General features: G+C 34.3%; 1 protein-coding gene across 1 annotated transcript in view; it reads right to left on the bottom strand.

Annotated features, from left to right (window-relative positions):
• Positions 1 to 15,242, bottom strand: part of IFT57 (intraflagellar transport 57) — a 54,787-nt gene that overhangs the window by 14,611 nt on the left and 24,934 nt on the right. Inside the window, exon 6 of the mRNA XM_045540348.1 lies at positions 13,804 to 13,926. Coding sequence (XP_045396304.1) covers positions 13,804 to 13,926 — 123 coding nt within the window. The remainder of the gene's footprint in view (positions 1 to 13,803; positions 13,927 to 15,242) is intronic.

Below are 15,242 nucleotides of genomic sequence, written 5' to 3'. Positions count from 1 at the left end.
TAAAAGGCTTCTGCACAGCTAAGGAAATAATCAACAGAGTAAATGGATAATCTACAGAATGGGAGAAAATATTCACAAACTATACATTTGATAAAGGGCTAATATTCAGAATCTACAAAGAACTCAAGCAAATCAGCAAGAAAAAAACAAACAACTCCATTAAAAAGTGAGCAAAAGACATGAACAGAAGTTTTTCAAAACAAGATAAATACCTTCATAACACTGAGATAAACAAAGATTTCTTAAAACGTATTAGCCATACTCACTGCACCCCCACTACCTGAAAGGATCATTTTTAGTATATTAAAATTAAGTCACTGTTTATCATAATACACAAAGGAATGAAAAGGAAAGTTAAACAGTAGATATTTGCAGTACATATATCTGACAAGGGACTTATCCTGAATATATAAAGAACTTCTATAAATAGAAAGAAAATGCAGATAATCCAATAGCAAAAGACAAAAGAGGATATTCAAATGCCAAATAAACATATGAAAAGGGGCTCAACCTTAATAGTCAAGAGGGAAATGCAAATTAAAATAACAATGAGATTTCACAACATACCTACCATGATGATTAAAACAAAAAAGACCAAAATAATACTGAATGTTGATAAAGATGTGAACCAATTGGAACTTTTATACACTGCTGGAGGGAGTATAAATTTTTATAACCACTTTCAAAAACTGTCTGGCAAGGTCTACTAAAGCTGAACATAAACATATATCATGACCTAGCAATTCTACTCCTAGCAGAAATTCCAGTAGAAATGTGTACATACATTTACCAAAAGACACACAGAAGAATTTTCATAGCAGCATTATTTATAATAGTTTCAAACTGGAAACAGCTCACATATGCCCAGACGCAGGCTGCTCTGAGAAGGATGAGACCTTGAGTGAGGCAGCTTTCTGCCACTGAAGAAGTGTATAGCTGGAGGCTGTCTGCAGACCTCTTTCTGCAGCTAGGCAGCAAGTCCTTTCTTGTAAGGGGATTTGGACAGCACAGCTCTGTTTCAACCACAGGGTGAACGACTGAGTTATTAAAATTATAATTGTAGCTACAGTGGTAGAGAGGTAGGACCAAGTGGGAGCTGCAGTGCAAAAGTGACAAGTCTCAAGATTTCAGTGTATAATATTGATGTTCCTGTGAAATGTTTAAATACCCACCCGTGGTCAACAATTCTTTGCAAATCTGATAACAGGCAATCAGCCTAAGGGAAAGGGGCAGGGAAAATAGCTTGATAGAGGGAGCTGCATATATCTAAGTTCAATGTAGCAAATATTTCTGGGACAAATCTATAATTTATAATGCTTTCTGCAAGGATATGAGCAGCCTATTTCCTTCCTCCACAGAGAACACTCCTTTCTCTATTCTCTTTTTGTCACTTTGCACAAGCAGATTTGCAATCTCTTCTTTTTGTTCTCATCATCAGAATTTTCAGCTTCTTCACTGCCCACATTTGTGTATGTATTTGTGTGTGTGAGTGCAAGTGTATGTGTGTGAGGAGAGAAAGAGAAAAAGAGTGAGATTGTCCATTCAATTAAATAATTTTTTTATGGGACTGAATTACTTTCGTAATGAAAAATGCCCATCAGGTTGCAGGATAATTACAGAATGCGACTTTTCTGAATTTTTAAATGTGACATTTTTCTTCCATTATCTGCAGCTTAAAGTCTTCTATGGTACACCCTTGTGGTATGAAAGCATAATTTTCTTTTTACACGTTCAAAGAACTAAACATACTATTTAAGAAGAGTTGAGTATATATTGTGTGCTATATGTTGTGGTGTATCTGTTGCAGGTGGTGTGGGAATAATTCATGATTGCTGGAAATATATGTTTCCTCAGGGAAGTTTCTAGTTTCTAGATATTCCTCTCATTGTAGAAAAAAATAAAAGTGTGCACAGTGGATAAGCAAGGTTGTCATAACAATGACTGGTATTCTCATACGTAACTGTAATTGAACTCAAACTGGAGATCTATGATCTCTAAATATAATACCTCTGTAGCTAAATAATTACATTTCTAACACACTCAGAGATTATCTTTACTGACTTCCATCTGTTACTGAAGAGTTTTCATATGTTGACTCAGACCTATTAATCATGTCTATTCCATTCACACCCCTTTTATATGGCCACACAGATCTTTTGAGCGAGTTTTCAGGCTTTAAAAAGAGTTACAAGCCCAGAAAAGAGATTTGGCAAGGCAGAGAGGGAGTGAATGAGGCCCCTCTGAGAATGCAGGAACACTCACAGGCCAAATTAGAATTTAAATATTTTACAGGATGCTGAGTAACCACAGCGGAGGGCCAGACCAGATGATGGCCTTGACGGTCCCTCCCGACTTTAGGAATCTACTAATCAAAACTTGGCTCTCATACTGATACCCTTTCCCCCCAAAAGTCCTCAAAACAATAGCCATCTCCTGCATGTTTGAAGAACCAAGAAACATAAATTGGTATAAGGAAACAGAATCTAAAAAATGGGATAAAAAACATGAGGGTAATATTTGTTCAAATATTAATAAAACTCAGTGATAATGAGAACTACTCTAATGTGGTTGATTGGAAAAACTGTGTCAAGCCAATAAAAGGTACATTTTGTAGGAAGGTCCACATGACAAATGGTTTCTGCTTCAATTCACATTTTATATTAAGTAATTTAAAGGAAACATTAAATCATACTTTGCAATAATGAAATATTTAGGCAGTCTAGAATTTTAATTATAATCAATATGAATTAATTCACTGCTCTCAATCACAAACGTCTATTTGAGGTACATCAGCAGTGAGGCATTAGTAACTTCTCCCTGAAATATTTATATAACATGCTGTCTTTATTGGTAATTTCCTTAAAATCTGCTGCCACTGTTGATGCTCTTTAGTTACAGCTGATGGTAATCTCTAAAGCAAAAACACCCGTCCTCCTATTTCAGCTTGTGATAAATAGAACCTTTCCCTGATCCAGTTGAAACATTTATCACACTCAGGGTAAATAGGAAGGAAGGTATGATCAACTATCTTTAAATACAGACTATCCTGAATGTTCAACAAGACTGTGATAGAAGCAACTAAAAATCTTTTCCAGTTGTTTAAGAATGGCTGTTTTTTTCTCCACCCCTTTGCTGTATTTTTACATGTATAATTTTAAGCGCACTATTCTTTCCCACAACCCTGATATCTGTCCATGACTCACATGCAACAAAGAAAAAAAAAAAGAACAGTTGACCTTGAAAATACAACTTTAAGTCCCCAAAGTAGCACCTTGTTTAAAAATAACACAGCAGCCCCAAACAATGTTCAGTTTTGTGTAGTCTCCTTTAAAGAGAGCTTGCTGGTAAAAGTCCATCAGTGAATATTTCCCTTCATTCTCTGAGATGTCGTGGCAGTTGAGTAATCATGCAGTCTGCTCTAAAAATGTATGTGTGTCTAGTTAATTTAGGCAGTTTATTTTGATAGCATTCACCTCTTTTTGATTATAGCAGGTGTTTCAAGGATAAATTTGCTGAAAATTGTATTTTGTTTAAACAACAGCAGCATGTACATTTATGGCCTTACTATATTAAAAAGCATTTATCGTCTGGCAGCAATAGATACAATTACAAACATTTGTGACAGTAATTGGAGCTATTACTCCTGCATGGAGCCTCATGGAGACCAACTTATTGCCACCTGTATTTACATTTGTTACTGGTAATTGTAAAAGCTAATTTTTTTATTTGGCACCTTATTTTTCTTTAAATTATGTCCCTATTTTTCAACAGAAGGTCTGTCTACCAGAAAATATGTAAGAATTATAAATGTAGTTACTTCATTGTTCAAATGACAAGCAGAATCCCATTTAATGACTATTATACACATAAAATATATTCCTATACTCTAGGCCACAAAATACATTATACCTTTTCGCTCATGGATGCAAGAATCCTATCAATATATCCTATCCAACAACCAGAGTGTAAGTCTTAAGAAAGACTCTTTATTCCTAAATTATAACAATTTCTAAATCCCTGCAGGTCAGAAATATTTAGAAAAGCTAAATTTTATTAACACCCTCTTACACTGCATCCAAACACAATGATGGCAGAAAGTCACAGCCAGTTACTCTCTTTACTACTTTGGAACGAGTAAAAATACCTTCTATTGCTTCCAGATACAGATTTGTCTATAATAATAAAAAGAGAAATCCTACCTTTGTATCTTTCTGCAGGATTTGGGTTCCAATTGGAAGAGACTTAGATCTAATACAGCAATTCTGTGGTCCCTCCAGGTTCATTTAAATAGAATTCCACCTGCTGATTAACGAAGGCCTCTCTGCTTCCTCTTAGGTTTTAGCTCTCACAGTGACTAGAGAGCCCTAAGGGCTCAAGACTATTGCAATGATTCCATCCTTAGCAAGATGACTCTTCCCAAAAGGTTTCCTGCCATGAATTACCCAAGGCAGTACCTCTACGGTTTATTTACGTTAAAACAAAATCCAGTTGCTTGCAGCTGAAATTTAAAATTTAAGGTTCTTTTTACAACTGCACTCTGAGAAAGTCAGACACTAAAAGAACAGGTAAGGATGTAAAAAAAAGGCAGTTCAGTGAATCAAAGGTTTGAGAAATTAGAAACACATGCTATAATACTTCCAAAGCCTTTTAAAAAATAATCTCTTTATCTAAATTCCTTGTAATGAACCTGAAGATTTACATAATTACTAGAGACATTTTAGTGGAATGAAGGGGATACCTACCCAACTATCTTTTAAAACAACAAAGCAAGAAACATTTAATTATAATTTGGGAAAAAAATCTATTTAAGTCATTAATCAAAATTTTAATTACAATATCCACAGGGCATTAAAGCATCTTAGAACATTTTTTCATAGCATTAAATACCGAATATTAAATCATTATAATGTACAGTCTTTTAGGAATAAGTACTGCATAATTAAAATGGTCTAAGTAAGGTTTAGTTGAAAACTGATTTCACACTTTCTGCTCTTCCTTATTTCTGAAAAACAGGAATAAGTATTATTAGTGATTATTTGTTTCCCATTGTTGTAAAAAATAAATAAATAAATAAACCTTGATTTGAAAAAAGATCATTGTCCTGATAAAGACTAACGAGACTGATGATTTTAGGAAGCCACTTTCCTTTGGGTCAATGAAGTTGAGAGACTAAATATACAAATGGAAAACAGACAATGGCCAGCTCAAACACAAAAACATAACTCTGATCCACAATCTACAGCAACCAGTTCAGAAACCAAAACCACAGCCTCTGCAGCAATCAGCCCCAAACAGGACTTAATCAATGACTGCCAGCTTCCCCATTTTTGCCTACCACCTACTTCCAACTTAGGATCAACCAGACAAAGCCAACTATCCTCCCTAACCAACTAATCACACAGCATACCCTGCAGATTTCCAGCCACATCTGAACATATAAGAAGACTTTCTTTTTTTTCATTATAAATCTGTTAAATTCTCCTACCTGCCTTGAGTCTCTGCCAAACACAAGTGATGGTGGCTTATTCCCTGGCTATGTAGCAGCTCTGAATAAATAGCCTTTGCTTGTTCTTACTTAGGTGGTCTACCTTTATTTCAACAAAGTCAAATAAAAGTTTACTTTTTATACTAAAAGGAAAATTTAAGAAGATAGAATATTCTTCTTCAAGAAACAGCATTAAATATTTCTTTGGAGATTTGAAATTAATCAAAAATACAGAAAGTGAAAATCCATATGAATATGCATCCACATTTTCTATGTTCCAGAAATATGTGACATGTAGAATTCTTTGGCAGCTCAGCTTCAACTACTGTTATATTAAACTCAGCAACTGTCAATTGATTCACTTAAAAATAAAAAAAAATATATATTACTATTATAGAACTTAAAATTTTTCAATCATATAGGAAAATATTATCTTTCAATAATTGTCCTAAAGTACCCTGAAAGAATGCCTCTCACAGAAGCTGAAAAAAGGTAACAGCAGCTACAACCTACAGATTGGTCTGACTATACATTCTTGCAGCAATGAGTAATTATAGAAGATTTCTAAATCTAGATTTCTATTTAATAATTATTTCTGTTTCCTGTTTTCCATGTCTTACCTTTCAACTGGACTTCCACCTTAAGTTATTCATTGGCGTAATCCATTTCTTGCTATTGACCTGTGCTCTCAGATGTTACAGTCCCTATTCTTGTCCATATTCTCACTGCCAGCTTTTGCATAACTTTGTTGTGCCATTTTTTCACCCATATCCTAAATCTCCTGATTTGATCCCAACCTGCTAAGCTTGGTCAAGCCATCTCTGCTACCTGGAATTCATCTGGGGATTGATGGTAACCTTCAAGCACTATAGATAGCCATCAATGTTATAGTTTATAATTTTAATGATGTATGGAAATGCTCATGATATAATGTTATATTTTTAAAAAGAGGTATAATCTCAGTTGTATAAATAAACTCACACAGAAATACTGGCCAACATATAGTAAGTGATTCTTCTGGCACCGCTCTAAGTGCTTTAGGTATGTTAATTCATTTAATCTCCTCTTTGAGAGAGGTATTGTAAGAAACTCCATTTTACAGATGAGGAAACTGAGGCACAGAGTGGTTGAGTAAATTGCCCACAGGGTCCAAAAGCTAATAAGCGTTAGAGCCAGGATTTGCACTTAAGCAACTTGGGTTCAGAATTTGTGCTTTTAACCAGTATGCTGCATTGTCATTAATCAAATAGGTGAAAGCCTGGGTTATCAGTTCAAATACCATATTTGTCACTTAAAAAGGTGAGTTACTTCTCTGTTTTTAGGCTCATGTGTAGTAAGAGGTACATGTATCTCATAGGGTGGTGGAAAGTATTAAATGAGTTTATAACAGGTGAAGGGGTAAGAATAGTGCTTGGCACATAGAAAATACTTAGTATATGTCAGTGATTATTATTATCAACATCATCATATTATATATACATTTACTATGGAAAAAACTGGAAAAGTTTGCCAAACTGAGAGTTGTATGACCTGATTATATCCTCATGTAAAGACACAAGGCTGATTTTTGTAAGCCCCAGGTCACACAGTTAGTAAGTGGTGTAAATATGAACTCTGGGGGCCAAGAGAAGGTGTGTGAAATAAGATCCATCCTCTCTGGGTCTTTACGGTTACCACAGTTGCACTAAGTTTCTGAAACCTTGGCTCAATAAATCAGGAACTGACAGTAGAATTAAATGTGTGATCTCCAGTTTCTAACTCACAGCACATTGCCTGCCCCCTTCCTCCTTGAAACAGTGCTTCCACATTATTTTTATAATTAAAAACAAAATTTTATCTTAAAAAGACTCAGAGGTTAGGATAATTCTTAACTCGTTATAGATCTGAGTCTAGTCTGAGTATAATCACAGATGTTTGCTCTAACTTGGCTTTAAATTCTACGGGAGCAGTTGTATAACACTCGCAGGCCCCATTTTTGGGTCTAATAAAGAACAATAAAAACGAGCCAGATAAAAACTCAGCAGAAGAGAAAAGGGTAAGAGAAAGAGGGGAAAAAGGGATGGGAGGACAAAACATAAGATGTAGAGTCACAGTGCGCCAACAATACTATTAAATGATTTCAGCTGGCACCAATGTCTACTCTAGTTCAGGAATCCTCAGAGAGTAATTTTCTAAGAAATTGACTCCTGAGTCTTACTCATTTAGTCAAAACTAAGGCATTAGTAAAGTGGCATGACCTAGGATATGGCTGAATTTGACTCTCTTGGCAGAACTTATGACTGTGTCTTTAGACACATTATTCATATCTGAGTTATTCTCTGGGCATATAACTACCCTAGAAGTACAGCTGATACTTGAACAACACAGGTTTGTACAGAGCAGGTCCACTTATATTCATATTTTTTTCAATAAATATATTGGAAAACTCTTTGGAGATTTATGTCAATTTGAAAAAACAGATGAACCTTGTAACCTAGAAATATTGAAAAAATTAAGAAAAAGTTAGGTATGTCATGAATGCATAAAATATATGTAGATACTAGTCTATTGTATCATTTACTATCATAAAATACACACAAATATATTATAAAAAGGTAAAATTGATCAAAGTTTTGTGCATACACAGACCATACATGGTGTCATTCACAGTTGAGAGAAATGTAAACAAATGTAGAGATGCAGTATTAAATCATAACTTCACAAAATTAACTGCAGTACACTGTACTACTGTAACAATATCATAGCCACCACCTGCTGCTATTGCAGTGAGCTCAAGTGTTGCAAGTATCTGATTAAAATGCCATGAGGATAATTATCTCTGTGTGAGCAGTTTGTCTCTCCAGTAAATTTCCTATCTCAGTAAATGTGATCTCCTGTAGCTCTCACGTTATTTTTCGTCATGTTCAGTGCTATAATGTAAGCCTTGAATAACACCATGGGACCCATATAAAGTGCCACTAGAGATGCTGGAAGTGCTTCAAAGAAACAGATAAAAGTCATGACATTACAAGAAAAGGCTGAATTGCTTGATAGGTATTATAGATTGAGGTCTGCAGCTGCAGTGCCAGCCATTTCAAGATAAATGAATCCAGTGTAAGGACTATTGTAAAAAAAAGAGAAGCACATTCATGAAGTGGTTCCTGCAGGTATGCCAGCAGACACAAAAACCTTGCACTTATTGCAAAATACTTTTTTATTTCTTATTAAAAATGTAGCTTTTTTCTGGGCACAGGATTGCTATAAGAAAAGCACACCTATAGCTGTTATGATTCGAGAAAAAATGAAGTCATTATACAACAAATTAAAGCAGAAGGAAGGTGAAAGATCTAAAGCTGGAAAATTTAATGCCAGCAAAGGATGGTTTGTTAATTTTGGAAAGAGGTTTGGCTTAAAAAAAAAAAAAAGTCAAAATTAACAGAAGCAGCTTCTGCTGACTAAGAGGCAGCAGACAAGTTTCTAGATGTCATTAAGAAATTTCATTGAGAAAGGAGATCTGCCTGAACAGGTTTTTAATGTAGATGAAAGTGCCCTATTCTGGGGGGAAAAATACCACAAAGGATGTTTATTGGTATGGAAGAGAAGGGAGTACCAGGATTTAAGGCAGGAAGGGATAGGCTAACTCTATTGTCAGGTTTATGCTCAGGACTGCCCTTATCTATACAGCTGCTAACGCTGGAGCCTTGAAAGGAAAAGATAAACACCAGGTGCCAGTCTTAAAGGTCCCTATGACTTCCTGATCTAGAGGCTGAATTAGAGATGTTGTCTTTGGGAGCAAGTAGACCACTTTGGCTCCTTCACTGTTGCACTCGTGTGGTTCTGGGTGGCCAGGGGCATTTTCCAATATCAAAAGAATTTTGAAAGGCAGCTTACTGATAAGGTACTTCCTCACTTTAGGGATAAAGCACCAATAGAACCAATAGAACAAACACAGTATTCTATGAAAAGAATTGTCAACGCTGTGGAAGAGAATCCCGATAGAGAGAACATCACGAACGTCTGGAAAGATTACAGCAATGAAATTGCCATTGTTATAGAAAAAGCCGTGAAAGTCATCAAGCCCAAAACAACAAATGCCCGTGGAGAAGACTGTGTCCAGGTGTTCTGCATGACTTCACAGGATTTATGACAGAGCCAATCAAAGAAATCATAAAAGAGATTATGCACATGGCAAAAAAGGTTGTGGGAGAGGGTGAAGGGTTTCAAGATATGGATCTGCAAGAAATTCAAGAGCTAATAGACACCACACCAGGGAAATTAACAGAAGACAACTTGATGGAGATGAGTGCTTTTGAACCAGTGCCAGATGAGAAACAAGTAGAAGAAGCAGTGCCAGAAAACAAATTAACTTTAGACAATCTGGCAGAAGGGTTCCAATTATTCAAGACTGCTTTTGACTTCTTTTGGACCCCACTATGATATAGGTACTGAAACTAAAGCAAATGGTGGAAGGATTGTTATTATATAGAAACATTTTTAGAGGAATGAAAAGGCAAAAAAGTCAGAGAAAAATTACAATGTATTTTTATAAAGTTACACTAAGTGTGCCTGCCTCTCCCGCTTCCCCTTCCACTTTGTCCACTTCTTCCACCTTTGCCACTCCTGAGATAGCAAGACCAACCCCTTCCTCTACTTCCTCTTCCTCCTCAGCCTACTCAACATGAAGACAATGAGGATGAAGACCTTCATTATGATTCACTTCCACTTAAAGAACAGTTAATATATTTTCTCTTCCTTATGATTTTCTTAGTAACATTTTCTTTTCTCTAGCTCACTTTATTGTAAGAATACAGTATATAATACATATAACATACAAAATATGTGTTAATCAACTGTTTTTGTTATTGGTAAGGCTTCTGGTCAACAGTAGACTATTAGTAGTTAAGTTTTGGGGGAGTCAAAAGTTACATGGATTTTCAACTGCATGGGGATTGGCACCCCTAATCTCTATGTTGCTCAAGGGTCAACTGTAATTACCAGGAGCATTCTCTGTAATCAACACTAAAAAGGGAACTACTAATATAGTCCATTCAAATCAGCAAATAACAAAAATCCTTTATCTTCAGTTGTGAAGCATATTATTTGTATTTTTGGCAACATTTATTTTCCTAATTGTATTTTGTTTAAGCTAATATTAAAATTAGTTTGCATTCTTTGAGAACTGGCAACAGCAGCAAGTGGTGCCAGACAATAAGGATAAGCTAGTTTAGCAATAAAAATGTGATTGCAATAGTATGCAGAGTCTACAAAAGAAAATATTGGTATATGATAGGATCTCATCAAAGCATACTACAATATGCAAAAAGAACAGAAAAAGAGATTGACTTTTTTTGTAATTCCCTGAAAGGAAGCGTAAGAGGAATAAACTAAATTTCTGAGAGAAAAAAACAAAACAAATACTTGATCCAGTGCCAAATAAATATGGAATTTATTTACTATAAATGCAAGGCCATTTTGAAGAAATTCATAATGGATTTAAATATTACTTATCTCTCACATCTCTAAACCACTTAAAAATTAATCCAGCAGTGACCAGTAAAACACATTGATACCAAAATGATAAATTTCTTTTTTTCCTCTCTCAAACACAAAGTTGAATCTCTAGATGTCCTAAATATCCTGCATTGAGTGAAAAGTTATTGTTTTGGCCAAAAGTAAAGGAGAGGTTTTGATTTTGGTAGAGGAAGGAGTTGAGAAAGAATGGGATCTACCATGATACTGGAGTCAACTTTTTCTGAAGGACGATAATGAGTCCATGAGAAGAAACCTTATATGTAACTAGATTAGTTTATTTTTATTTCCGAGACATGAGAAACATTCCTTTATTCATTAGCCCCTTATTTTCTCAAACTGATGTCTAATTCTATTTTTCTCAAGTAAGCTGAATAAAAAAATTGATCCTAAAGCTGCATTTCTCAATTGCTGTATCTAAAAGATTTAGAAGAGAGAAGACTTTGTGAAATACTGAACACAAAGGCCAGTGATCTAAAGAAGAATTCTGAAAAAAGCAATCAAGTATGACTTTAGGTCAGTAGATTTTACTACAAAAATCTAAATTCAAAATGATATCTACATATTCTAAAAACTATTGGAAAACAAAAGAATGTCATCTGATACTTTGGAATGCTGTTTATAAAACTTAATTGTATAATTAATTTGGCAGAGTATGTTCCCATAAGATTAAAGCTGATAATATGGTATGAAAGTAAGAGTCCAACTTTAAGCTAGTTAATTCTTCCCCAAATCAGTAGAACACTGATTCTCCAAAAACCTAGGATTTTGATGACTGCAATATTGGTCTGTTATAGAATTTGACTTGTACCTAGTTTTGTAAAAACATATGTGCTAGCAGTTACATTTATTTTCTTTCTTTTTCTTTCTTTATAAAGTTACTTCTATTATGTGGAAATCAATGACTGCTTTAAAAAAACTTATTAGGTTCTAAATGAGATGTTTGACTTTAAGAGTTTACTTAGTTTAAAGTAAGTGAATTAAACTTGCTTCCTCGTGGGATTAACCTATACTTGAGAGTTGCCAACTACACAATTATTTTAACATGTCATTCTAACCAGAATCACAATAATAGTGATTTTTAATTTTGTGAAGAGAATTTCTTCTGACAAAACCAAAGAATCAGAAATTACATTTCTGCAAAAAAATCACATTTTTGCAAATGAAGAGTTCCAGCAGAGATCTAATCAGTGAGGAGAAAATTCTTATTAATATATATTTACATATAAGAGTTATGCAAACAAAGAATTCACCTCCAATGCAGTCAAATAATAGCTGTCCTCCATAATGACTGTGTAAATATATGGTAAACAGACTGCAGGATTTGCCCGCTTACCCTGTATAGAGTTTGTTCCAACGATATTTACAGTTAGTAATACCTCTGTCATCTTTATTCTATTCTGGGACTACTCTAAGAGCCTAGGTTACTTCTTACCTGCTTTGAGATACAGTTCTTCAAAGTGGAAGCCCAAATCCAGACATTCTAAGAATGAATTAGCTTCCAAGGAACTCTGAAAACCGCAGTCTTTGCAGGGCTTCTACTTCAGGAACAGACACAGGACCGTATTTTCAGAGTGATAAGCTTCCCTAGAACCTTGTTTCCTAGTGGTGGGGGCTTATGTCCAGCCTCCAAGGATAAAAATCTTCCTTCAGTTTCTTTACCTAGATGTCTCTTTAGCCCCTTTTGTACAGATTGTTATACTACTAAGGAGAACAGTATTGTCTAATCACCTATTAGCTTGTTCTGATCATTACAGTTGACCCTTGAACAACACAGAGGTTAGGGTTCCTGACTCCCCTGTGCAATCAAAAATGTGTATAACTTTTGACTCCTTCAAAAACTTAACTATTAATAGTCTACTTAACTACTAATAGCCTACTATTGACCAGAAGCCTCATTGGTAACAGGCAATTAACACATACTTTGTATGTTATATGTATTATATACTATATTCTTATAACAAAGTAAGCTAGAGAAAAGAAAATGTTATTAAGAAAATCATAAAGAAGAGAAAATGTATTTACTGTTATTTAAGTAGAAGTGAATCATCATGAAGGTCTTCATCCTCATCATCTTCACATTGAGTAGGCTGAGAAGGAAGAGGAAGGGAAAGGAGGGGTTTGTCTTGCCGTCCCTGGGTGGCAGAGGTAGAAGTGGATGACATGCAAGGGGAGACAGGAGAGGCAGGCACATTCCATGTAACTTTTATTGAAAAAAATCCACATGTAAGGGTACATGTGCAATTTGAACCTGTGTTGTTCAAGGGTCAACTGTACTTCTAAAATTGTAGATAAAAAGGAAGTAGAAACGTGATGCATTGGCCAATTCATCTGGTATAATCCCTACATCTTATTATATATGATTTCTTGATTATTTTCTTAATATTTAACTTTTACTCATGTGTATTGAATAGATTATCTAGCACTACTTCCAGGCTGCCTTCTGTTTTGCCATCCAGCAGAGTTCTGAACCATCTTCTAACCCTTATCAGTTGGTATAGTCATGGAATTCCTATTTACCTAAACAAAATATGATTTCCAAGAAAATATATTGAAATATATTCAGAAAACACTTCTCAATCCCAGGGAAACATGATATGTTCCAAACCACTCTTTTAAAAATCTTTTCTTTGCTTTTTGGGCTGTATTACACTATTTGTTTATTCAACAATTTGTTAAAGTCCTAGTAAGACAAAATGCTGAAAACTGAATCCTTTTGCCCTTAATCATTTGCATAATTGGGAATACTCCTAACCCTAAAATTGCCTTATAAAAAAATTCTTGAAGAAAATGTGTTCTCTCTTCAATACCTTATTGTCAGTCCTAATCGTGACTTTCAGTTGTGGTAGTACACGTTCTACTTCTAGACTCCATTCTGCAGCATCTGTTGTGGATTCCAAAATATCTTCTTGTTTGGCAGACTCGTTCATATCCTAAGAAAGGAAAGATTTCACAAGATTGAGAGTTTATAAAAAGAAATGGTAAAATTTTGAGGCATTTTAGCAGCATTGCACAATTTAAATCAAGGATTGGTAGTGTTAAAATTATAGTGGAAGAAGAAATTTTTTTTCTGTTCTCCTACCAATGTTGAAAGAAAATAATGCACCAACCTGGTAGAATAGCAAAATCAAAATAAGTATTACAAAAAGAAGCAAATATATGATTCAACTATTTTTACAAAGCAAAAGTTTTTGAGATATCATATTGAACTCAATGGTAAAACTATCAAGTGGACAAGCCATTTATGTATGTTAATTGGTAATAGCAGAAGAGATATGATCACTCACTCATTTTTGATTAAAAAAACAATTGTTTTAGTTTGAAATTATTACACTGAAATACAAACACAAAATCTGAAAGACAAAGAATATAAAATCCAAGAAGGAAATGATTCATTATTTACAAATTTTGTATTCATAATTAAAGTGATAATTTAGTTAGGTCAAACTATAATGTCCTCAAAAATGTGATTTAATATAGACATATTTGAACTTGAATAGGGTGGGGGCCAAAGTTCTACCCTTGAATGTCATCTGCTCTTGAATAATAAAATCAATTTGTGACTGTTTTTGAATCTCACACACCCACACAAAATCCTTTTTATTTTTTCCCAGCCCTTCACATTTCAGTATTAAGTATATTTGGATTTGAAAATGTAAAGAATGTACAAATTAATGATTTAAAGATAAAATCTAAGACATTAATTTTGGTAGCAATTTTTCTCTTTAAACTCCCTTGATAAATTATAAGCAAATCTAAAGCAAAAAATACAAATATTTAGATAGGAAAAAAAGAGACCAAAGAGACATAAACAGCCAAATACAATGCATGAACCTTATATGGCTTCTAATTTGAATAATCTGTAAAAAGATATTTTGAGACAATCAGGATAATTTCAACATAGGAAGTCGTAGGTGATATTAAGAAATTATTATTAATTTTGTAACTATGATGTAGCATGGTGGTTATGTTTAAAAAGTCCTTGTAAGTTAGAAAGCAATGCTGAAATATTTATAAGCAAGTTGATAGGATATAGAATTTACTTTAAAACACTATGAAGCAAAGAACAAAAGGGGGTGGCTTCAGATAAAACATGATTGACAAAATATTAACTGCTGAAAGTGAGTAATGTTGTGTAAGGGTTATCTTTTTCTAATTTTGTATATGTTTGAAATGTTCCATAATACAAACTTAAAAATAGATGACTGGGTAAATAACCTCATGGTGAGATTCACACTGTTAATGTGAA

Source organism: Lemur catta, chromosome 1 (assembly GCF_020740605.2).
Source record: "Lemur catta isolate mLemCat1 chromosome 1, mLemCat1.pri, whole genome shotgun sequence".
NCBI classification, from domain to species: Eukaryota; Metazoa; Chordata; class Mammalia; order Primates; family Lemuridae; genus Lemur; species Lemur catta.
The sequence above is the reverse complement of the archived record's forward strand: the minus strand, read 5'-3'. Positions and strand labels throughout refer to the sequence as shown.